The sequence below is a fragment of the Lepisosteus oculatus genome, chromosome 14 (assembly GCF_040954835.1).
Source record: "Lepisosteus oculatus isolate fLepOcu1 chromosome 14, fLepOcu1.hap2, whole genome shotgun sequence".
Classification (NCBI taxonomy): Eukaryota; Metazoa; Chordata; class Actinopteri; order Semionotiformes; family Lepisosteidae; genus Lepisosteus; species Lepisosteus oculatus.
In genome coordinates this window covers 48,003,715-48,026,615 of record NC_090709.1, presented here as the reverse complement: position 1 = coordinate 48,026,615, position 22,901 = coordinate 48,003,715, and the positions used below count along the sequence as shown (strand labels likewise).

General features: G+C 40.9%; 1 protein-coding gene and 1 non-coding gene across 2 annotated transcripts; one reads left to right on the top strand and one right to left on the bottom strand.

Annotated features, from left to right (window-relative positions):
• The first annotated feature begins 20,248 nt into the window (after positions 1 to 20,248).
• On the top strand, positions 20,249 to 20,560 carry LOC138243177 (histone H4-like). The gene has a single exon (XM_069198692.1). It carries the CDS (start codon positions 20,249 to 20,251, stop codon positions 20,558 to 20,560), a length of 312 nt encoding a protein of 103 aa, XP_069054793.1.
• A 306-nt stretch (positions 20,561 to 20,866) lies between these two features.
• Positions 20,867 to 20,922, bottom strand: LOC138243859 (U7 small nuclear RNA). The gene has a single exon (XR_011192477.1). It is a non-coding gene; the product is annotated as a U7 small nuclear RNA (small nuclear RNA).
• Between the last annotated feature and the right edge of the window lie 1,979 nt (positions 20,923 to 22,901).

Sequence of the window (22,901 nt, the reverse complement as noted above, 5' to 3'; positions counted from 1 at the left end):
ACAGCAGCACTTTCCATTTCAATCTGTCGCGAGCTTGAGGATGGGGGAGAGGCGTCATTCGCTCGTCCAGTCAGACCTTCATCAATAAGTCAAGAAAGCCGCAATTACACGACTGCCTTGCAGACGAAGGGCAGTGAACTGTGCCCGGTAAGAGGGGAACAAGCGGAACTAGGTGACGTCGAGGCATAAGCCCCAGCGAGGGGGGTTGGCTTGTATGGTACAGCCCTTGCTTTGCATGTGGGAGGTAGCAGGATCAATTCCCGCATCCTCCAGGTGTGTGCTTAGAGCTTGATGAGCATCGTGCAGCTGTCAAGCGTTTCGCTGCCACACCCCCTTTTCATCTTCTCTCTGGCTTAAGCGTCTCCGCCACTCTCTCTTGACATTGTCACGCCCTCTGCAGCCAGGGGGCGCTCCTTCTCTGTCCTGTCCCTAGTTTCTGGTCTGCTGTCCTTCCTGTCCCTCTCTTTCCCTTGGGCTATATATTTCCGGGTCTTGCACTCTGTCCTCGCTCAGCATTGAGGTTCGGATGTCCTGAGACCCGCCTAGCACCAGGGCGCCCCACGTCCGCTCCCTGAGGGCATAGGTTTCTATACGGCATTCCTGAACTCTTTGCACTAATGAGCCCGGGCCTTTTTCCCGTCTCGCCGCCACGCATATGGGTCTTTTTCCGCTCTCCTGCTCCCCACGGTTAGTCCCTTTGGACGTCCGAGACAGACATTTCATGTCAGCTTGTCAGAAGTCCGAGTGACATTTTTAATGGCTGAGTGAGGGCATGATGCTGAAGCAGAGAGGCCACTTCAGCCAGAGAGACTTATGCTAGGTGAGATCTGAAAGACGGACTCGCAACAGAAACAGACCAAAAATGTATCGGTGAGATCAAAAGGCAAATGCAACATTCAGCAGAGGGCGTCTAAAGACGGGTAGTGGGAGGTTGCTGTTTTGAGACGGAGGCATTGGGATGGTGGGCCGAGATCTATTCTTCTTAAGGAATTCTTCATCGTGAAAGATCGGTCCACAGGTCATCCAACGAACTCAGGGAATCATGTGCTACTGAAGGGAGTGAAGTGCTGAAACACATGACATGCCCCCTTGATCTCACATGCACAATTCTGCTGCAATATACACAGCTACCGTCCACACCAGGCAGTGGGGCTTCAGCAGAATCTGCTACGCCACCTGTAATTACATATCCAGCTGCACACATATACATGGCCCTTCTGTCCTTTCAGGATCTCAAAAAAAAGCATAGCGTGGTTTTCCTGTCACATGATTGACCTCATCTCCCTCAGAATGTGCCCCGCCACATTCATTGCTGAAGCAGGACGGAGGCTAACGGACATGTCAGAACAGTGAGGTTCAACGATCTCTCCAAAATATTGTGGTTGTAGTGGAAGAGATATGTTTTAAATTGTACCTTGGTATTTCAAACTCTCTCTAGAATGTTATCCATTTCTATTTTATTTTGACAGGAACTGTTAAAAGGCTAATGACACTAGATGAAAAGAGAAGAAAGAAAACACAACGTTTCAGCTGTGGAGCCTTCTTCAGGTGTGAGGGCTCCACGGCTGAAATGTTGTGTTTTCTTTCTTTTCTTTTAAGCATGGAATAGACCTATTACTTGTTCCTTTGCAGCCTACACATGGTGATGCAGCTCCCCACCTGAACTGCTAATGATACTAGATGCCTGGTAGTTTGTGGTACTTGGTTATTGTCTTATGTTTGCTCAAACTGCATATGTGTTGTAGCAGCGAGGCTTATTAATAAGAAAGAATTAAGTGTTCTGAGCCTTCCCAAATGAGGCCCCATCTCTATTCATCTCTGTGGTGCAGCCACAGAGAAACTATTCATGCAGGCTGATTTAAGGTTTCCTTTGATAAGGGACAGCTCCCAAAGGGGGATGCACTTAGCTAAGCCTGGCTATCATGATCAATGGTCATCCATTGGCGCCTATCTGTCTAGGGAGTGCCAGATGGACATCTGGACTGCATTCCTAGGTGTCAGGAGTAAATGACTCATATCTCACCTTGATCAACCAATCAGGGACTGGTAGGGCCAAGTAACCCACGTGGGACTCTGATGCCCATGGAACTTTCACCAATCAACGAGCTGAAGTTCCTCCAGGTAAAAACAAGAAACACAGAGAGCCTGTAGTAAGATTCAGGAGAATTCTGTGGACTTTTCTAAAGGGAATTCAAAGGAGAATTCCAGGGCAGGACGGCCCAGGAGCAGAAGGCTCCCAAGGGCAGGACATTCTCGCAGAGCGCCTCCTGACCATCCTGAGACTCAGCCCAGACAACCACGGAACGGCCAGTGTGTCTGAGTGCCAGAACTTTCCTTTGTTCTAGAGCGGAGGTTGCCAGAGAGTAACCAGAGGATCCACCCGAGGTTAGCACCAGTAGCAGGCCTCGTGAACAGGTTGGAACTGTGGACAGCTGAATCACTATTCAGAACTAGCGCTTCATCAGGAACGAACTGGTCTTCTTCCTGACTTGCTGGGACCCACAGTCATCTTTTCTCCTGTGCGCAAACTTTGCTAGTTAAAGCCAACACTAACTAGCCGGTCAGTGAGCATCAGCAGCGCACCGTCGCAAGCCGCACAGCACAGCCTGGCACCGAGCCAGAGAGCGCGGATTGGACAGCAACAGCCTGCAACTGTTTCTTTGAGTCCGCAGGATATCTGAATCCCCAGAGATTGGATGAGTATTCAACTTCACTGCATTACTGCTCGAGAATTCAATTGTTATCCCAACCAGTTGATATCAATTTAATTCCTAAGAGTTATGTACTTGTTTTGAGTATCTAATGTAGAAGTTATAACCAAGTTCATTTACGAAACGGTCTAAATGAATGATATATTGAACGTATGTCCTTTTGATATGTGTAACACTTTGTAACTGATTGAATATATACCTTTTGTATTCTGATAACCCTCTCGATAAGATCTGTTAGGTTTATATGCATATTCTATGTATTAATAAATGTATCCTCGTGTATTAGTACCTGTGTGTGCGTTGTTTGAGTTATGTCGCATGGTTGGATTCTAAAGCCATCAAAAGAATCAATTTTGTGATTTACTGCTACAATTAATAATTGTCCCAGTAAATGCCCAAACCCTACAGAACTGGTGCCTTCAGAAAGCACACTACAGTGTGATTGCATATTTTTGTGTATTTTCATATGTCAATATTTAATTCACTCACATTCCTGTATGATTGGAAGGAAGGCAGATTGGATTTGGCACAGGACGCCTGCTCATATATGTTGATCTTTGTTGGGCTGGAAAAACAATGATAAAAAGTGAAAAAAGCTCTCCCCAACATTTCCCTTCTCTTGGCCATGGTTACACTGCCCTTTCTTTCCTTCTTTTGTCCTTCTACAAAGATTCCAGGGCTCTTTATCCACCATAATATCAGAAGCCAAAAATAACCATCTAATGTGTAAACAGCATTTGTAATGTTGGTAGCTGGAAGAGGTTAAGTATGTTTGCAAGACCTAGTTGATTACACCACAGACTTACCTTGTTTTTTTTTCTCTTTTAAAGGCTGTGCTGGACTGTACCACTATCATAGAAGATTTTTTTCAAGACACATCGCAGTTCCATAGTAGAATTTATCAATAGTAGAATTCCATAGGACATTATTTATCAACATCTAACATTACCCAGTGTGAGACTCTGCCAGTAAACCTCAGAGCATTGAGTTCTCCACTGGTGAAGATGGCTTTCTGAAGTCATGAAATCCACTGCTGGGATGCCTGAGAGACAGTGATTGAATCCTGTCTGGAATTAGGCTCTCTGTTAGTGTTGATCTGTGGGAAGTATGTGGTAAAAAGGGAAAACTCCTTTACTTTAGTCACTTTGAAAGTTCAAATGTACAGATCTTCAGAAACCCCAGTCTGAAGGATGAAGCAGGTTCTGCTCAAGGAGTTGCCTACGTTTTGCTCCATTCAATCCAAGCAGATAGTCCAACATTTGCCTTCTCTTGGCCATGATTACACTGCCCTTTCTTTCATCTTTGTACTTCTACAAAGATTTCAGGACTCTTAATCCACCATAATATCAGAAGCCAAAATTAACCTTCTAACATGTACAAATCATTTGCGATGAAAGGAGGTGGAAGGGTTTAAGAATGTTTGTAAGACCTGGTTGATTACCACACATAGACATACTTTGTTGTCAGTTTTTTTTCTCTTTGAAAGGCTATAGGAGGGGTGTGATGGACTGTACCACTATCATAGAAGATGTTTTTCTTCTAAGGACACTTCTGTAGCGGCAAGGCATATTTAAAATACAGGAATTAAGTTTGCTGCTCCCTTATCAGTCCCTCTCTCCCTCATCTCAGTGCAGCTGGATACAGAGAGGCCATTCCATCTGGTTCACATTTAAGGTGTTTTTCTAGCTGATAGAGTTTCCTGATAAGGAACAGCTCCCAAGGCTGAGATTCACCAGCCACCCTAATAAGTGGTCATCTCTGGCGCCTTACTGTCTGGGAGATTCCATGGGAGAGGTTCATCCCAAGGTTTACAACCCTAAGGTCAGAGGTCACTGTTACTCATCCTCCACCTCAATCAGCCAATCAGGAACTGGTAGGGCAGGGTAACCCCACGTGGGTCTCGAATGCCCGCGGAACTTTAAGCCACTGAACTACCGTAGTTCCTCCAGATAAAACAGGCAGCACGATGCCCAGAAGGTGCCCCTCCAGGACGTTCTCAGACTCAGCTCGGACAATCACGTGACGGCCAGTGTGTCCGAGTGCCAGGACTTAACTTTGTTTTAAGAGTCGAGAACGGAGGTTGCCCACGCATAACCAAAGGATCCGCCCGAGGTTAGCCCAGCAGCAAGCCCCGTGAACCAAGGGTACTCCACCTTCAAAGCTCGCCTGATCAACGAGTGAACTACGGTTGGAACTGTCGACAGCTGAATCTCAGGATTCAGGACTAGCGCTACATCGGGAACGAACTAGTCTTCTTCCCATCTAAAGAGTGTGACTGGCTTGGACCCGTAGTCACTTTCCATGTGCACAAGCTCTGCTAGTTTCAGCCAACACTAACTAGCCGGTCTTCAAAGAGCATCAGCAGCGCATCGCAGCAGGAATCTCTCCCTCCTCTCCTTCTCACCAGCCACACCGGCCACTGCCTGGCACCGAGCCAGAGAGTGCCGATTGCACACAACAACAGCCTGCCACTGTTTCTTTGTGTCTGCGGGAGATCTGAATCCACACAGATCGGATGAGTATTCAACATTCTGCATTACAGCTCGAGAATTCAATTGTTACCTCAACCACAATTGATATCAATCTAATACCTATGAGTGATGTAATAATAATAATAATAAACTTTATTTTATATAGCGCCTTTAAAGGTGGCTTCTCAAAGCGCTTTACAGGATGACAATAACAATAAATAAGAAGACTACAACAATAAATAAGAAAATTTCACAAGACAGGACACAATTATAATTACAACAATACAACAATAACAATAGAGGAGACCGTGGAAGATGGTATTAAGAAGAGCAGAGGGGTGAAGAATGGAAGCAGTTAAGTAAAGGCTTTTCTGAAAAGGAGGGTTTTGAGTCTGGATTTGAAGGAGTTTAGAGAAGGTGACTCTCTAATATCCTTGGGCAAGGAGTTCCAGAGCTTGGGGGCATAGCAGGAGAAGGCCCTGTCGCCCATACAATGTAGACGGGCTTGGGGGACAGTAAGGAGGGCAGAATTTGAAGAGCGGAGGTTGCGAGGTGGGGAGTAGGGCGATAAAAGTTCAGACAGGTATTGAGGTGCCAAGCCATGTAAAGCCTTGTAGGTGAGCATGAGGATTTTAAAGTCTACGCGGAATTTGACCGGAAGCCAGTGCAAGGACTCCAGGATAGGAGTAATGTGAACACTTGCACTAGATCTGGTCAGGATTCTGGCTGCTGAATTTTGGACATACTGCAGCTTGTTCAGAGTAGATTTAGATACCCCAGGGAGCAGAGCATTGCAGTAGTCAATTCGAGAGAATACAAATATGTTGATCAGCTTTTCAGCCACAGTTAATGATAGCATAGGGCGTACTTGCTTTTGAGTATCTAGTGTAGAAGTTGTAATCCCAGTTCATTTACGAAACAGTCTAAATGAATGGTATACTGAATGTATGTCCCTCTTGGTTTGGAACTCTTCATGATTTAATATATACCTTTTGTATTCTGCTAACCCACACTCTTAAGATATGTTATGTTTATATGCACATTTTATGTATTAATAAGTGTATTAGTATCTGTGTGTGAGCGTTAATGAGTTAACCCGCAAAGTCGGTTTTCTAATAGCCATCAAAGAATCATTTTGTGACTTACTGCTACAATTAATAATTGTCCCAGTAAATACACAAAACCCCTACACACGCATGGAAACCAATATTTACCTGCTACTCCAGAATGCAGCAGAGAACAGTTGGACAGAAGGTTAGTATCTGTCGATACTGCGTCACAGAAGTCAGTCTCTTCCCCCTCATTATGCAGGCTGACTTGTTCACGATGAACTGTCCTCCAGTGACAGTCAGCTGCAATCACTGACTCAGACATGGTGTTGATACACTGAGGGCACTTTGGCTGATTTGGTTAACATGCTTTCCTCTTAAACAGGAGATGCTTAAATCCCAGCAGTGCTTTTCTTCCTGTCTTGTCTTACAAAATGTATCACTATGGATGATTACGTACAGCTTGATTTTGTTTAACGCAAGTTTTCATTTTCTTTCTGGAACAACTTGCTTTTCATGAAATTCATACAGCTTGTTAAAGATGAAATACAAATCTTGCCTTGTATATCGCAGGCTGGTAAGAAAAAAGCATTATTTTCTTTTTTTTAAGCTTGCAAATGGAGAAAAGGGACACACGTGAGTCTCTGTTAATTAAAAGGTTAGTGGTTTGAGCCCACCCAGAAATGCACTTCTCATTATTGCAATGTAAACCTCATCTCTACTTATTCAAATTTCTTAGCAAAACCTTAACCCACTTCATTTTTGCAAGAAATGTGAATGTTTTTGTTAAACAATTAAGTATGTAAGTCAATATCACTGGGAATTGCCAATAATGACCAACATTCAAGGACATCATATTCAGCCAAGGACTTTGATCTTCGAACGGCTAGCAGAAGAATTCATTTATGCTCTCGATGCATCCTTAGTTAGAATATTTAAAATTACGACACAGATTTGTTGGAGAACTTGACAAGCAAAAAAGACAGTTGGACAGCCTGATTATGCTAGGACTGTACATTTGTATTTTAATACTTTTGTATATTTATCTTAATTGTAATATACATGTAACCATAAATGCTGTTCTATGTAAATACATTTTGTTGTATTTTATCATATTTTAGCTGAGGGCACAAGGGGGTCTATTATACCTTCCGAAACGTCCAAGACAACTATAACAGAGGCTCATATTTTAATATAATTTGCTTTAAAAGAAAACCACAATTTGTACGATATCATCCCTCAATATCGACGTTCAAATGAAGGATTTAAAGAAGCAACAGCGATAGGAGAGTACATTGATTTTGGACCAATGTTTGAATCTGAACAATCCTTCCTCCTGGAAAGAAGAAAAAACAGGTATGTTTTGAGTCTCATGATGATGCTCTTCTGGATTAAAAAAAAAAAACAGTGCAAATTTGTTTCGGATGTATTTTGGATAAAATTATAACTGTCATCGAAGAGAAATTTGATCAGTTGAATGCAGTCGAAACTTTTGACATTTTATATGATGACAGGACGTACATTTAGGACTCAGTACCGATAACGCTGCTGATATTGATGGAGTAGAAATTAAGTGTATTGGCAATTTTATCTGAGGCAAGAAGTACTAGAACACCTCCTATAAAAATGTTAGGATTCAGAGCAAGAAATATTTTTCCACCTCACCCAATGGTATTGCATTAACGAGGCTGAAGCTGGCTTCTTATTCGCCAGCTTCTTCTTCTGCCTTTAATGCTGCTGCTGTGTTGTTATGCCGCCTTTCGCCTGTAGATGGCTCTTTACAGTAATTTTTAAAAGTACTAATCAGGATGGATTACTGTATTTATCCTCAGTAAATGGGAATATGTAAGTAGTGACTATCCAAATAACATTTTTGTGTGAAACACATTTCAGAAAATTGTAAACCAATTTTCAAAACTCACAATAACACAAACACAATAAGTAAATAAGACAAAGGCAAAACATAAGTTCACAGGCACTTTCTGCATATTTACCACGACCTTGCCTTCTGATCATAAAAAGTCTTAAAATCTTGCATTTTACAAGAACTTTTTAATATAAATGGGACATTTAGAACATGGCATATGAGAATATATGGTTAACCGAGGATGAGCAACGGGTGATGGCACTTCCTGCTTCTTGCTATAAATCTACCCCCTGGTTATAAAAACATCTAAAAATTCTGACACTGAGGTGTGAGAGACAATGGAACAGACTATCAAAATCCTGAACTTTAGGAAATTTTACAGTGCCATTTTTTCAAATATGACCCTGTGAACATGGCATGTCCCTCCTTCCTCATTACCAAAACATCTCAATGTTCCAACACTATGTACATTGGTAATTACAACACTTCACTGTTGCATTTCTGAGTTGTGACATTGTGAACATGGCATGTTAAAGTATATAGAAACTCTAGATCAGAACAGGCTTAATGCAATTCATAGTGATTTATCATTTTCTGACTTTCTAAATGAAAAAAAAAAAATTCGGTGATTATGACACTTCGGTATGACATAAAATATGCTTCAATGATAGAATAAATAATCATGGAAAAAATACCCACAGTGGACATTCATAGTTGTGATTATAGGAATGTTAAATATCAGGTGAGTAGCTGCGTCAGCATGCGTAGGCTGCAAAGGAACAAGTAAAGGGTTATTCCATGCTGAAAAGAGAAGCAAGGAAACACGACGTGTTGGCCGTGGAGCCTTCTTCAGGTGTTAGAAAGACAGGGCAGTATGCACAGATAATTTTCTTTTTATCTTTGCTTACTGCAGTTTATCTTTGATGACAACATCAAAGACATTAAGGAATTCTTACGACTAACAGCTCCACATCAACTTCCTTTTATAACTAACCTCATCAGATCTCTCAACTGCACTCTTCTAGTTTCTCACTTCAGAGAAGGATAAAAAACTCAATCATCCTCTACAGAGAAAAACCATCAACACCCCTACCACCCCTACCCCTACCATCAACACCCCTCCACCAATCCTAACCTTGTTGTTACTATACCCTCTGACCTTTCCCTTTCACCCCTTTGCATCCTCAGCTAACATAATTTAATATTACAACACAATTACAATAGATTGGACGGTATTTACAGTTTAAAATTAAGGTAAATATGTCCAAATATCAACATCCAACTGCACAGTGCTAACAAAACAATGCTTGTCAAGTTCTCAAACAAATCTGCATTGTATTTTTAAAATATTCCAGCAGAGGATGTGACGGGAGTATAAATGACGATTCAACGATCATTTTTCTTGGGTGAATATGGTTTTCTGGGGAGTTGCGATGTTGGGCATTATTGGACATTTTTGACAAGTGTTGAACAGTCACATTTCCTACAAATATTAAAATGGCTATGGTTTAGCTGAGAAATCCAATCGACCTATGTGAAAACAATGTTTACATCACAGAATAAACCCACCCCTGGGTGGACTTGAACCACCAACCTTTCGGTTAATAGCTACACACGCTAACTGATTGCGCCACAGAGACTGACTGGTGGAGTCTCTTCTCGAATCAAAAAAAAAATAATCTCTTACCGTTTATTTTGCCAGCCGGTAATATTTCTTCTGCACTGATAACCAAGAACTGAATTTCATGTTTCACAAGCTGTGTGAATTTCATCAAAAACAAGTTTACCAGAAAGGAAATGAACACATGCATTTAACGAAATCAAGCCCTTTGTGATTGCCCAAGATGGTACGTTCTGTACTACAAGATAGGAAGAAAGACACGGCTGGGATTTGAATCACAGTTCTTTTGTTTAATAAAGAGGCACTTAAACCAAATAAGCTACGGTGACAGGACCACCATCACCTTTTACAGCCTCTTGGACACAGCGCTCTGAGACATCTGCGTTCAGAAAGCGCTGAACCTGCTCTCAGAGCAAATTGCCTCTTTTACATACAGTAGCAGCCCCGACACTGAGAAACGAAGAGAACTGGCTTTTATCCGGCATTTTTCATGTCCAATGCGTTTGACATCTCCCAAGGGCGACAGAGTTCTTTTGCAACACTATTTCTTCTTCTTTTTTATTTCTGTACGCTTTGATAAAAAAACGAGAAATCGTGCAAGGGAAAAATGTCTTTTTTTTCATAGAGAAAACGTGCACCAGGAAATGTTGTGTTGAGAAGAGGTGATTTAACATGATACGTGACCTAATTTATCGGAGTAAATGCTCACCCACCAAGGTCTGGAGAAGTTGGAGAGTCTGGTGGATGTAATAATTATACGGTGTTGTGGAAGAAAACAGTCTTTCTTTGAATTCTCAATCAATCGGAATTCCAGTGCGAAACATAAACCCTTTGTCTGATTTAAAGAAATAATATTTTAAAAATCATAAAAAATCGGAAAACACATGTTTCTCACTTTGAAATTTTAGACGGGGCGGTATATTACTAGTAGCGACGCTGAGCACACTATGGGGGAATTCCGGTTATGTGAAATACCAGCAGTTTAATAAATAACGCATCTGATTTTGAATCATAAGATTGTAGGTTCGACTTCTACCTGGCTCGTGTAAATTTTATTCAAGCTCCTCAGTAATAGATGTCGATTATGTAATGAACCGCACCTAAAAGCAAACATTGGGTCTGTTTCCTTTGTTTTCCAGCATGAAATAGAAAATCGTTACAAAAAGTACCTGCTAATGTCCAATAGCGTTTTTTTTTTTTCAAATTACAGTTTCAGGCTTCAGACACTTTTTAATAAAACAAAAGTGTCCGGAAACTCCCTAACTTTCAGGTTTGCTTGAACCTGTATTAAAAGAAGTTATTTGAAACTTCCGGGATTCCATTCTCTGATGTAGCTCTCTCTTAAGACGGATGTGATGTTTCGCAGATGTGAACTGTGCCTTCTCTCTTGTGTTCAAGGGTATTCGCAGTGTGAGATCCTAACTGTATGTCCAGTAGGGCTCTATTTTGTTTAGATTATCTATGTGGTGTACAGATAGAACTCAACTACATTGTGTGAATTCCGTGTTTAGGACGAGCAGAACCTGAAAAACGAAAAGCAGACCTCAATGTGATTTGAACATGCAGCCTTCTGATCTGGAGTCAGATATGCTACCTTTGCGCCACGGCTATCAGCACCTTTGAATTTCCCAAAGGAGACAAATCAACTTCACAAAAAAAAATCTCCTGTGAAGAGCGCCGCTCTTCCGAAGAGAGTCTCTTCATCCCAGACCACATTTTATTCTTCCTGCGCAGCTCTTGTGCAGGTGTTGTTCTCAATTACAGATCCAGGAACACTGATTTTTTTTCCCTATTTTTTTAACTTAAGTACCCCATGGTGCAACGGTAGCACGTCTGACTCTAAATCCCCAAGTTCATTTTCGAAGTATATCGGAGTCAACTGATACTGATCAGGTTCTGCTGCTACTGAACCCGCAGTCTTCACCTTAAAGTTCAATTCCCCAAGCCTTTTGACCTTATATGTCTATCCCTTCTCGTCAAAATTTGTATTTTCACAGAGTACCCTTCAGAAATCGCAGTATAGAATGAAAAAACTCCAGTAGATCTCGGCCGCTGTTGGTGATTTTCCTTTAAAAATCAATGAATCTCTGGAAATGTATTACTTTCACTGAGACCGAGAAGTGTTAAGCTGTACATGAGTCTTTGTGGTTCGGTTGTTAACCAAAAGGGTGGTGGTTTGAGACCTCCCAGGGACACTATGAGCCTTTTAATGTACACATCTGTCTCACTTTATCTCCACGGCCAGTCTTGTACCGCAATCAAATACAGAGCCCCTAGGAGGCAGTAAGCTCGCATATATAGCTCACTGTGTATATAATGAAGAAGCAGAGGTTAGTTTCTCATCTGCGTGTTACAGAGCCTTACGCAACTCGTAGTGCACCAACAGCTAGGGTTTGATCCCTGCACGGGCTATTAGTTGAAAAGCCATTGTAAATGACGTGTAAGAGATTTATAGATACTGTAGATCAGTGGTTCTCAAACTGTGGTACGCGTGCCGGCAGTGGTACGTGGAGTGCCACCAGGTGGTACGCCAAATGACCCTGGAACTGTGTAGTGTGCACTGCAAAATCGGGACGGGTTTTCATATTTTGTATTTTAATACGTGTCGAATACGCAGCCTACGTACTACGATACAGTGCATGCTAATACTTCAGTGGACACAAGAGATACTCTGTAATTCTATACCACTCTATAGGAATGCGTGCTACGGATGCAAGTGACCAATTGTATTTAAAAAAAGCTATTGTATCTCCAGCAAATAGGGAGAAAGGAAAATGTGCGTGATTTTGGAACAATGCCAACATTGTAAACACAGGAATGCATAGAAATACGTGCTACGAACGCAGGCAATCTTGTGAGCACACGAAAGCGTGATAACAGAAAAATATTTAAGAACTGTTCGAATTTGAGAAAAATACACCAAGCGTCTCTGTGTTTCGCTCCCATGCGCATGAAATAAAAACTTTAAATAAATACGGAAATAAAAACAGAAACACGGAAAAATGCAAGCTTGCGGATTGCTAAAGCAGGTAAGCTACACTATTTTTGAAGAACCTTATTTAACGTTGACAAAAGAGCTGACACGTATTATGTGTGGAGAAAAAGCTGCTAAACAGCTCGACCTGCTGCCCCCCTCCCCCTGAAAGACACAGTCATTCATAGAATTATTGAAATGAAGGATTATATCAAAAGTACACTGATAGAGCGCGTTAAGATGAGCAGATGTTTTTCACTGCAATTAGATGAGTCTGTAGTCGATTTGGCCAATTTGCTCGTTTACGTTAGATACGAGTTTGAGGGTATGTCCCATGAAGACTTTCTGTTCTGTAAACCGCTACCAACAGGAACTACAGGAGAGCACATATTTCAGCTTCAGAATGAATTTATCGAAGAGAATGACCTCGACTTGATAAAATGCGTCTGAGTTTGTACAGACGGTGCTAGAGCAATGACAAGCCGACATAACGGTGCAGTTGCACGAATTAGAGAGGTTGCTCCAGAAATTAATGTACGCATTACAACATCCACCGCGAGACCTTTGCCGTCAAGAAAATGCCTGACGATTTAATATCTGTTAGACTCTGTTGTGAATTGTATCAAGGCTCGAAAAATTAATTCACATCTCCTTTGCTCAACTAAATAGGCTCACCCCTCTCACTGAAATGGTGCTTTTTTATTAGTTGTTGTTAATGTTTTTTTCTGTAAAATACTTTGAGAAGCCACCTTTAAAGGCGCTATATCAAATAAAGTTCATTATTATAATATTTATTTCTGGGGTTCCTATGAGATGATGACTTGTAGGTGGTACTTGGATGCTTTGGTTGGATTAGGGGTGGTACTTGGTCCAAAAAGTTTGAGAACCACTGCTGTAGATACTTTATTGATCCCATGAGGGAAATTAATAAAGCTTATCCAGCTAGCTTTTATGTTTCACACTAAATTGCGATCTTGAAACCAAAATAATTAGAAATATGGAACACAACCGTTGTTCTCCAAGAACGAAAGCTGTTTAACACTGACGTCACTCCTTTTTATTTAACCCAGATTGTGAAGACAACTCCACCCTATCAAAGGTAATTGTTGCACAAAAGTTGGAAAGCACACTCTGAATCCATCTGTACTGTATATTTGATTTCCGCGATCCGTTCAAGGCTGCTTGGTGCTTCGCAAGCAAGTCATTTCAGGGAAGAAACTCAGTTTAGAGAACTACTGGTGCATTTTCACTCATTGAATTTGATCTTTGTACTCTCTTTTCATTCTCAGCTATAATATTTCAAAATTACAGTTCGGATTTGTTGGAAAACTTCACAGGCATTATTAAGTTAGGACTGTACAATTGTATTTTAATATCTTGGTATATTTACCTTCATTTGAATATGGATGTAACCATAAATGTCGTACATTTTAACTGAGGACGCACGACGACTATTATACCTTGTGATACATGCAAGACATCTGTAAACGAAGATGTAATTACAGTCAAATTGGCAATTAACAGAAAACCACAATTGTATAATATTATTTCTCTATGTCGATGATCAGTTGAAGGATTTGAAGAAACTATATATTATTCCTCGATATCGATGATCAGTTGAAGGATTTGAAGAAACAGCAGCGATAGCAGGTGATTTTGGTTTTGAACCCATCTTTACACCTCAATAATCCATTTGTCCTCGAAAAAAGAAAAGACAGGCATGTTTTGAGTCTCATAATGATCATCTTCTCGATCCAAAGAAACATATAAATTTGATTCCTTCCGTAGTATTTGGGATTTTCTTACGAAGATCTCACGAAGTATTGCCAGGATCTATATTTAGCGTTCGGTAGTGATAACACTGCTGATATTGATTGAGTAGAAATCTATGATGTATTGACAATTTATCTGAAGCGAGAAGTCCTAGAACGCTGCCTATGAAGTGTTAGGATTCATACCAAGATATACTTTTTGTTTTCAACCCAAAATGCTGCTATTGCATTAATCATTATATGAACTATACCAGTTTTGGTAGCTTCTCTGCATGATTTTTCAAAACTGAAACTAATTACAAAATTATTTAAGATCAACCATGACAAAAAATTATAAATCAGGACTAATATTAATATCAACTGATGTTACTACAGAAAAAAAGATTTAACTGAAATATTAATAAGACTATTTGTGATTATGTCCCTTCTCTGCTTCAGCAAGGTCAATATAAGACTCTGAAAGTAGTAAAGCAAAACTGAACTCAAAATCATATTAGGAATTCTGAGCGATATCTCCATACAGGTAATCCAACAGAACGTTGAAATATTTGAATATCATCTCTCTGTATATTGCGCTGCTTTTAACCTAGAGTAAAACTATTGGATTGAAGGAATGCTAACCGCTGGGTTAAAATGTATAGTTGTTATTTGGAGAAATCTGTAAACTCGTGATCTTATATGTTTTAAAAGACAGCACAGGATAAAACAGTGCTGATTATTTTCCGGAGACGGAGCACTGATGACCTATCCGAGCTAATCGATAAAACCCACCCAGTGGATACTCTAGCAGAACGTCAAAGAACATTCACCTTTGTATCCAAAGAAACCACAGGAACAACATCAGGTAGCACAATCAATTCCCCTTTTAAATCTTTCCTGTAAGGTATGCTATGTGAATTCATGAAGTTAATCCTCTGATCTCTTTTGAGCACGAACAAAGTATTTCTGATGGAGCGCTCTGTTCAAAGATAAGCTATTACCCCTGCCAACGATTCGGCGTGAAGAATTAAAAGTTTCACAGACAAAAGCAGCTCACCACCACAGCCAATATTAAATTTACTTGCCGGTACACTATCATGTGCACTGCCTCAAAAGTGATCTTGGCAGATGTTGTTCCCTATATAAAGCTGAACGTGCCAAAGAGAATTTCTGTTGAGAAAACAAAATATTTTTTCTGCCTTGATGTTAAGCCTGTCTTTTAGAAAGTCTATCTCTAAACACCTCCCGCAGTCTAACAAAAAGCGCTTTTACTGATCATATTGCAGGTCTTAAAAAATTAACATTTGGCAGGGGTGGGATTCGAACCCACGCCCCCAGAGAGACTGGAGCCTAAAATCCAGCGCCTTAGACCGCTCGGCCACGCTACCTTCCACCAGTTCCATCTACCTCACATTCCTGGCTTGGAAAATGCTGGGGGCTTCAGCTCTTGTCGTCGGATCTAATGATATCATGACATGTGGAAGTGACTGCACCTTCATCTTCCAAGATGCTTTCAATAGCACAAACGCTACTTTCACCGGCACAAACATAGCAATAACGAAGGAGGTGGGTTTCATCCTTTGTGCTGTTCGTAGGGGCGCAACTCTACGTCGATCTACTGACTTGAAGAGCAAAAATCAAAATCCTCTGCTATTACTGTTGCTTTTTTCATAGTTTCTTCAAATCCTTCATTTGAACGTAGATTTTGAAGGATATTGATGATAATACCACATAAATTGTGGTTTTCTTGTGATCGCCAATTTTATTCAAATACCAGCCTTTTTTACAGTTCCTTGCGTGTTTCACAAGGTATAATAGCCCCCCTCGCATCCTCAGCTAACATATTTTAAAATTACAATAGATTATACAGCATGCATGTTTACATTTATATTAAAATTAAAGTAAATATACAAGAATACATACAGTGCTAACCCAATAATTCTTGTCAGGTTCTCCAACAAATCTGCGTTGTTATTTTAACATGTTTCAGCTGAGGGTGCAACAGGAGTATAAATGAATTTTCCCGCCAGCCATTCAAAAACCAAATTCCATGAGTGAACATTATTTTCGCAGACGTTGCCGGCATTGGACTTTGCCGGTGGTATTGAATTATGTCCACAACTGTTGTAGTAGTTCCTTCTTGAAATTCGACACGTGCAAAGCACTTGTAATATCATAGGTGTTAAAGTTCGCTGAGTCTATTCGAGTCATGGTGTGTATCCCTGCCTATCATTGGGAGACGGGTAGCTTTTTTACACTCAGATTCCAATCTTCAATGCTTTGTGTCAGAGCTTACATAACTTTCATTTTCTCACATTTTCTGACGACTGTTCCAAAGGGGCACCCTGTCAATTCCGAATACTTTTAAAAAATCTGCCTGCATGTTTGATTATTGTCATTTCATTTCGAAAAAGTTCAATATTGATCATAACTAAAGAAAATAATGATCACGAACAAAAAAGGGATAAAGATGCGAGTCGATCTTGAATCACAGCTGGGTGACACGGGCTTCTGTTCTGATATGGTTGTACGAGAAACAGGAGGAATCGCCAATCTCCTATAGAACATGAGTTGAATCAGGAGTGAGACATTTCCTATACTCGTGCATATGTCAATGCCTGACCTACATCGTAAAACTAACATTAAGTTGTCAGAGACATTCATTTATATACAAACAAGAGACAGACCAAGTAATAATTCTACATTAGTTCAGGTGGGTAAACCTGAACTAACTAACTAATAAACCTATTAATAATTCTACATTAACGTGTCCTACACTGTTCAGACTAATTGACATGGTCTGATTCAGAGCCTGTGCAGTTCGTGCTAATTACAACAAGGACAGTTCTGAACTCTCATCACCGAACTGAGCACAAGTTCAGCTGTTCTCCAGTTTTGTTACACATGGTTTTTCATTGCAATTGAGTTCAGAGCTGGAGCTGATCTCCAGACAGTACAGTGTTTTGGGTAAGTTGTCAAAATTCGCATGAGGCTGCAGACAACTTACCCAAAGTGTTTTCTATAGCTTTCAGGTGGAGTTCATTTATATAAAAGAATGTAAGTGGTATAAACGCAACAAGCCAGACGGCAGGCCAACCTATAATTTTCTGACGCGAGGCCTGACGCGTTATTCATTACGCCACTGACCCTGCTATTGCAGTACTAAAAAAAACACATTTTCTACATTTATGTCTGTTTAAAAATCACTCTAAAAAAGACAAAGTGTTTGGGTGTCGCGCTAAAAATCCGCTTCATATCGAATGCAAATAAAAACCGTTTTGTTCCAAGAAATCACAAATTTGTCACATCTTTCATACTATACTTCTCTCTTGTATCAGTAAAGCATTTTGATTTAAACTGAACAATATATGAAAGGTTTCATCTATACATTTACACATAATAAGTATACGAATAAATACTCGGAAGAAGCCGCAGCTCAGGTATTAGAGAGATTTAAAATCGGATCGGAGGATTTAGAGCCCAGACTGCAAACCAACAGCTGACACAGGTCTTTTATAGAACCGTTTTGATTTCCTCTACTTTGTCCCCATGACGTCATTGTCCTGCTCGCAGCCGAGCCCGACACACGTCTGGTTTCTGTCGCTGGGCGCACACCCTGCGGTCCATGCGGGTCCTGATACCCCAGTACAATGACGGGGACACTAAACTGTAAACAGGTGCCGTCCTTCGGCTGAGACATTAAACCGAGGTCCTGAGTCTCTGTGATCATTCAGGAGAATGGTGGTGGTGGAGGGGAGTCCCCATTACCTGTAAAGCGCATTGAGTGGAGTATCCAGAACAGCGCTATATAAGTGTACGCAATAATGATGATGATTATTATTATTGTAATGTAAAATGCAATAAAAAATAAAAAAAATATCAAACTTTGATTCAAAATAGATTAATATAAAACTGATAAAGCTAATGCTTTTTTCAGGGCTATAGCTACTTTTTTAAAAAAAAAGCGAAGTCTGTCGCAACTGAAAGTTAGAGAAGGTATACCAGCGGGTGCCTTCATATCGTGAGCGTCAGTCTCGCCAGTAGCTGCGAGAAGGTTAAAAGCGCACAAGTGATCTGTCTTTCGTCAAAGTAATTGCCGGAGCAGTAAGACTCAGAGCACCATCCAGCAGCTGTAGATGATGTTCGGAGAAGAGCTAATTCTGTTTTTAGCACAGGGAGTGAGAATGAGCTCAGTCCGGCTCCCAGCAGAATCCATCCTGGTTTGGTTACAGTGCGTCTGAGGCTCTTTGGATCGCAACGTAAAAAAAAACAATTGCTCACATCGTGTGACTTCCACGACAGGAAGGAAAGATATCACTTAAAAAAATCAGAACTGAAGATTTGGATCCTGGGCCTCAATTTGATCAAATTATTAAAATAATAATTATCAAAATATCAGATTGTGTTTCTGCAACAATTCGTGCACAGTAGGCCATTTTAATCTAAAACAGTCACAACGAGGGCTTTACACGCAGTCTGGGGTATTTTCCCCTTTTATATTTTTGCCACTTTATATCGAACCTGTTATACTCCCAGAAGTGCACAGTAGCTTGTACTTAATAAAAATGTACAATTCACCGCTGGTATAAACAGATGTGTGCCGTGTTTGCCTTTGTAAGCATTTGTTTAAAAAATAAGTTCACAATACGATAAAAACACAGAAAGCACAAACTTTATAATACAACGATACAAAATCAATACCAAATCATTATGCCAATTAAGTAACTATCCTTTGAAAACAGAGAACACCTTTATATCTACAAAAAACGTGACATTTGTATGTATTTTTGAATTACAAAACAGACAGTGTAGTCCCTTAATTCAAAGATCAGATCTTGGCAAAAAAAAGACAATCAGACGTGGGCTGAATTCGGAACAGGAGCCTTTGCTTAGTCGATTATTGAGCTTTTGATCAATGTCTGAATAAAACAGAGTCGCTTTTTTAACTCTTTGATTAAATTACATGAAAAGCACCTTCCTTCGAGCCGGAATCAAACCAGCGACCCTGTTGACTCCACTACAGTCCTCCACTCTACCAACTGAGCTATTGAAGGGATGCTGTGGCATTGCTCTCTGGCACATACTGCCCAATGAAGTAAAATGTGAACTTGGTGATTTAAATCCCACTTCGACATCAAGTTTCCAACTCGTTTCCTTAGTCTCATTTACCTTGAATTTAAGCCAAGAACCAGGATTCTACTGTATAAACTTCCAGGGATATTACAAAATGTTTGATGGGGCATCAATCATTCCAGGCGGAAATTGATTCCTTTTTTTTCTCGAGGGATCATATTAAACATTTCATTAGTATCGAGAGGAGGATCACCAGTAGACACAAAACAAACAGTTTCTTTCTGTCTTTATTAGAAAGTAGCGTTTGTGCTACATTAATAATATTTTCGTGAAAATAAAGAAGTTGTAAATTTTAAAAATTTATATCTGAATCGAAATGTGGTTTTGAGTTAAATATTAGCGTGTTCATGTAATTAGTGTTTGTCATTAATATATATATATATTGCCATGTTACTAGAATTTGTAACTGAAGTTTACTAGTTGTGTTTTTTATAATGATTAGACATTTGAATACAATATTGTATATAATGTATAATTTGAACTACATATTGTTAAGGTGTGAATAATTGTATATTTTAAGAATACATTTCTAAAACAAATCATTGGCTTTATTTACTAGTTTCTACACCTATAAAAATCTTTCTTTGATGTCTAATAGACATCAAAGAAAGATGTCTATTATACATCAAAGATGAGCAGTGTGTGTCGTGTTCACAGCTGATAACTAGAAGATGTCTGGAAGAGGCAAAGGCGGAAAGGGACTCGGGAAAGGAGGCGCTAAGCGTCACCATAAGGTTCTCTGTGACAACATCCAGGGAATCACCAAGCCCGCCATCCGCCGCCTGGCTCGCCGTGGGGGAGTGAAGCGGATCTCCGGGCTGATCTACGAGGAGACCCGCGGGGTGCTGAAGGTGTTCCTGGAGAACGTCATCCGCGACGCCGTCACCTACACCGAGCATGCCAAGAGGAAGACTGTCACCGCCATGGACGTGGTGTACGCGCTGAAGCGCCAGGGCCGGACCCTGTACGGCTTCGGAGGCTAAACAGGAGAGGAGCTTCACTACCGGACCCTGACGTATAAACCCAAGTGACCCAGTGACATTTGTCACTGCTGAGGTTGCTTTATGGGTCTATTTTCTATACTGTGCTGATCAATTGGAAATCAAATGGCAAAAAAGACCCGTTCCCGCACCTAAGGTCAAATATTAGGAATCAAAACTGCTTGAGTGTATGGAAGCACACAGCTTTATCAAGATTTCCAAGTGCAAGATCTTTTTATTCATAAAAGACCCTATTTATGTTGTATGAGAAATATTAATATTAATACAGAATCCTTTTTCACCAAATAAATGGGGTTCCTGACTTCAGAAAGCCTTCTAGACAAATACTAAAAGAGCAAAAATTCAATTTGGTAAATTAAATGAAAACACATACCCTACCAAACCTTGAGTACAGGCCATTCAGGATGATAATACAAAACCATTTATAATTCAACAAATAAAACCTGTCAACTGGTAATCACCACTTATCATAAAAAAATAAGTAGCAATACACAGTAGGGGACTCTTGGGTGCAAGTTAAATCCATGCAAGAAGGGGTTTAGTGTTATATTTCCAAATCAGATATGCAAATGAGAGATCTGGCCCATCCAATCTCAAAGCTCCCATGGTATGGAATGGAGCTGCTCCCCTCTTCTAGTTATTCACACTGGAGTTAGGTTACATATTAGCACATTTCATCTAAGAGTTGCTCCAGAAACAAAAACGTAAACAAATGATCTGGAATGTGACCACACCTATGAGAATGTAGTTCAACAGATAACTTGTAAACCTTGTCATAAGATGTTTTTTGTTCTACAAAATATACTTTATTCTGCAAAAAAAACATCTCAAAAGGAACATCTCACACATATTAACACTCCATGTAATAAAAAACAACGGCGGAACGGAGATTGATTGTCCGTTATCAATCTTTGCGAGTGGGGGCGGATTTGCGCAATTAAGAGAGTCCCTCCAAATCTACCACTTGCTATTGTCCTTTAATCTCTGTATAGGGCCCAAAGTCCATTCCAGCGCTCCCTCGCCGTGGGGAAACCCCATTTGGCGACGTGGTGCTTCGTCCTCCTCCTGAGGTCCGCCAGGATCCTCTCCTCCAGCTCCCTCGCCCCCCACTTTATGTTGTGCCGGATGAGAGTGTTCCTCGCTTTCCACAGTCCTTGTTTTGTGAGGGACAGTAGCAGCCCCCACAGGTCCTGTGTCCCCTTGTCCAGTCTGGTGGGTGCCAGCCCCCAGCAGAATGTACTGGTAGCTGAGCACTGCATCCTTTCCCAGGAGTTGCATAATGTTGTCCATTCTGCCCACACCACCTTGGCGAAGAGGCAGCTCCAGAACACGTGCTCCTGAGTCTCCTCGACAAAACACGTGTCCCGGGGGCAATGCGGATTCCTGGTTAGCGAGTGTCTGTAGAGGACCTCTCTGGTAGCCAGTCTCTTGTGCACAGCCATCCTCTCTGAAGGCACCAGTTTTGTAGGGTTTGGGCATTTACTGAGACAATTATTAATTGTAGCAGTAAATCACAAAGTTGATTCTTTTGATGGCTTTAGAATCCAACCATGCGACATAACTCAAACAACGCACACACACAGGTACTAATACACGAGGATACATTTATTAATACATAAAATATGCATGTAAACCTAACAGATCTTATCGAGAGGGTTATCAGAATACAAAAGATATATATTCAGTCAGTTACGAAGTGTTACACATATCAAGAGGACATACATTCAGTATATCATTCATTAAGACCGTTTCGTAAAGTGAACTTGGTTACAACTTCTACATTAGATACTCAAAACAAGAACATAACTCTTAGGAATTAAATTGATATCAACTGGTTGGGATTACAATTGAATTCTCGAGCAGTAATGCAGTGAAGTTGAATACTCATCCAATCTCTGGGGATTCAGATCTCCTGCGGGCACAAAGAAACAGTTGCAGGCTGTTGCTGTCCAATCTGCGCTCTCTGGCTCGGTGCCAGGCTGTGCTGTGCGGCTTGCGACGGTGCGCTGCTGTTGCTCACTGACCGGCTAGTTAGTGTTGGCTTTAACTAGCAAAGTTTGTGCACAGGAGAAAAGATGACTGTGGGTCCCAGCAAGTCAGGAAGAGGACCGGTTCGTTCCTGATGAAGAGCTAGTTCTGAATAGTGATTCAGCTGTCCACAGTTCCGACCTGTTCACGAGGCCTGCTGCTGGTTACTCTCTGGCAACCTCCACTCTAGACTCTTAGAACAAAGGAAGGTTCTGGCACTCGGACACACTGGCCGTTCCGTGGTTGTCCGGGCTGAGTCTCAGGATGGTCAGGAGGCGCTCTGCGAGAATGTCCT

What these genes read in the sequence shown, in the direction of transcription:
- LOC138243177 (XM_069198692.1), top strand. Translation starts at nt 20,249, where the DNA reads ATGTCTGGAAGAGGCAAAGGCGGAAAGGGACTCGGGAAAGGAGGCGCT.